Raw genomic sequence first — 2,377 nt, 5'->3', positions numbered from 1 at the left:
AGAGAATATCAACTGTTGACTTACTCTCTTGACTTCTCTGTAACCAAAATTGGCTCCAAGAGACTGGTCGTCATTTATCCCCTGTGGGCGGAGGGAAAGGAGGCTGAACGATACAGTCGGCTATAATGGCCATAGGGAAGGCTACAAACATGAAGATTGCCACACGAACGGCTGCCTTGCAAAATCTTCGTTCATAGATCAATAATAAAACTAAGCAAGAAATTGCTTTAGGTCAACTTTTCAAACGGGTTTGTTAAGGGTCGAAAGTCCCCGAAGCACGACCTCTATCAAGGAACTGACGAATACTATGCCAACGAAATGTTGTGCACAGCTCTTTGTCAACGTTAAGATTCTAACCATATTTTGTACGGTGTCGTCGGATTGAACTTCTCGTGGATCAAGCGATCTCTTACAGAACCGGACATATCAATTGACAAGGAATATGATATGTTTTTACTCTTTTTATTTTATTATGCAAGGCAAGCTCATTATTTTAAGAAGCAGATGTTTCTTACATCAAAATATAAGTCAGCTTCTCTCGTTTAAAGAAAAACATTACTCCAACGTAAATTTTCTTGCAAATTAAAGTTGAGAATTTCAAAGGTCTCAAAGCGTGGAGTGCATTCGGTTGTAAGGTTACAGAAAAAGCGGGGAGGAACAGCAATCATCCCAACACCAAAATCAGCCTTCAGTTAAGAAACGACAAATGTGTTGGTTTTGGTGCGAAGGTGACGTTGACTGCAGACGAGGAAGATGACAAATCCATCTACAACCATAGTGAGAATGCTGAGGAACCAGCCGAGAACTCAAAACCACGTTTCTATTGAATTTCATTTTAATTACTGTCCTCAACTTCTCTGTTGTTCTTGCGTCGGAACTACTCTGTTGTTTGTTAACGACGCCTTTTGAAGAGAAGCCTTTTATCGTTTCAAAGTTATCATGTGATTCATCAACAAGAGCTTAATACTCTTAAACATTAAAGAGAACATACAGTAAAAAACACAGCAAAATTGAGGAGGAAAATGATATTTTTTATTCTATATCATTAAATTATGCAACGTAAGCTCATTGTTATAAAAACCAGATGTTTCTAGGACTAAAATACATGCCAGCTTAAATAATTAATTTAAGAAAAACATTTTCTCCGGCAAAATATGGCCTCAAAATAATCAGTATTTGGTCTTAAATATTAGAGACAGATGTAATATCAGCACTACTTTTTTTTTTCGGAAGCTTTTTAACTGAACAGCGATAAAGACAAGAATTAATATGTCACGGATAGATTGTGAACCAGAAGTCTTCGGGATCTAGGAAAGTTTTAAGCATATGCTTCAGCTCAGTAATGTTTTACTTGCGTCGGAACTATTTTGTTGTTTATTAACGACGCCTTTTGAAGATAAGCCTTTTGCATTCTTGTTGTATATCTCTTTTGAAGAAAGCATAAGCTATAGGGTTTATTCCAGAGTTAATAACTTCTAGAGGTATTTTGTAATGATAATCGTTACATGATTGACCAGTTAAAAGTAACAAACTACAACGCATCATTATTCCGTAACAAGATAGAAGCACACACGTTACCAATGCCACCCATTTTACCGCTGACGCCTTGTTTTTAGTTTTAGCTCTGGCGACCGGTTGACTAAGCCGCAATTTCTTAGCTAAAGTGCGATCTCTAGAGTATACAGCAAAAAACATGGATGCAAGAAAAAAGATAAGCATTACGCACAAGATAACCTCGAAAAGCAAATACAAATAGCCGAGCATAGTCCTGGCAAGATCGATTCCACTAAGTGTAATCCACACTATAGTAAGAGTGAAAAGAGAAGGAATTCCCCAAGATGTTACAACCATTTGAATGACTCGACGGCGCTTCATAAAAGTCAAGTATTTCAAAGGTTTCACAACAGCAATATAACGTTCAAGAACTAAACTGACCAAGTTTGTTCCAGAGGCGTAAAAAGTGAAAATCCTTACAAATTCCACAATTAATCCCTCTCTTGAAGGTGGAGTGCATTCGGTTGCAAAGCTGCAGAAAAAGCGTGAAGGAACAATAATCATCCCAACACCAAAATCAGCCACTGCTAAAGACACGACAAATGCGTTGGTTTTGGTGCGAAGCTGACGTTTACTGTAGACGAGGAAGATGACAAATGCATTTACAACCATTGTGAGAATGCTGAGGAACCAGCCGAGAACCCAAAACCACGTTTCCATTGAATTTCTTCTAAGTGGTTGTCTAGGACTTTTCAATTGCTTTCTTTCAAGTGTTTTGAAAGGTTTAAGGATGAAAAATTTGATTGTGTTTATATAGAGTTTTTAATCAACCATCTGGCCCCATCCAACCTACGTACAAGTTAATATGGCAATATATATGCTG

At 37.6% G+C, this 2,377-nt stretch overlaps 1 protein-coding gene across 1 annotated transcript; it reads right to left on the bottom strand.

Moving 5' to 3' along the window:
• Positions 1–1,377: 1,377 nt before the first annotated feature.
• LOC136276951 (neuropeptide S receptor-like) lies at positions 1,378–2,166 on the bottom strand. Its single transcript, XM_066158476.1, has one exon. The coding sequence runs from the start codon at positions 2,164–2,166 to the stop codon at positions 1,378–1,380; it is 789 nt and encodes a 262-aa protein (XP_066014573.1).
• Positions 2,167–2,377: the final 211 nt, after the last annotated feature.

This window comes from Pocillopora verrucosa, chromosome 11 (genome assembly GCF_036669915.1).
Source record: "Pocillopora verrucosa isolate sample1 chromosome 11, ASM3666991v2, whole genome shotgun sequence".
Classification (NCBI taxonomy): Eukaryota; Metazoa; Cnidaria; class Anthozoa; order Scleractinia; family Pocilloporidae; genus Pocillopora; species Pocillopora verrucosa.
This window is presented reverse-complemented; position numbering and strand designations above follow the sequence as displayed.

Bases quoted from the DNA above. Each gene is read 5' to 3' on its own strand.
- LOC136276951 (XM_066158476.1), bottom strand. From the start codon at position 2,166: ATGGTTGTAAATGCATTTGTCATCTTCCTCGTCTACAGTAAACGTCAG.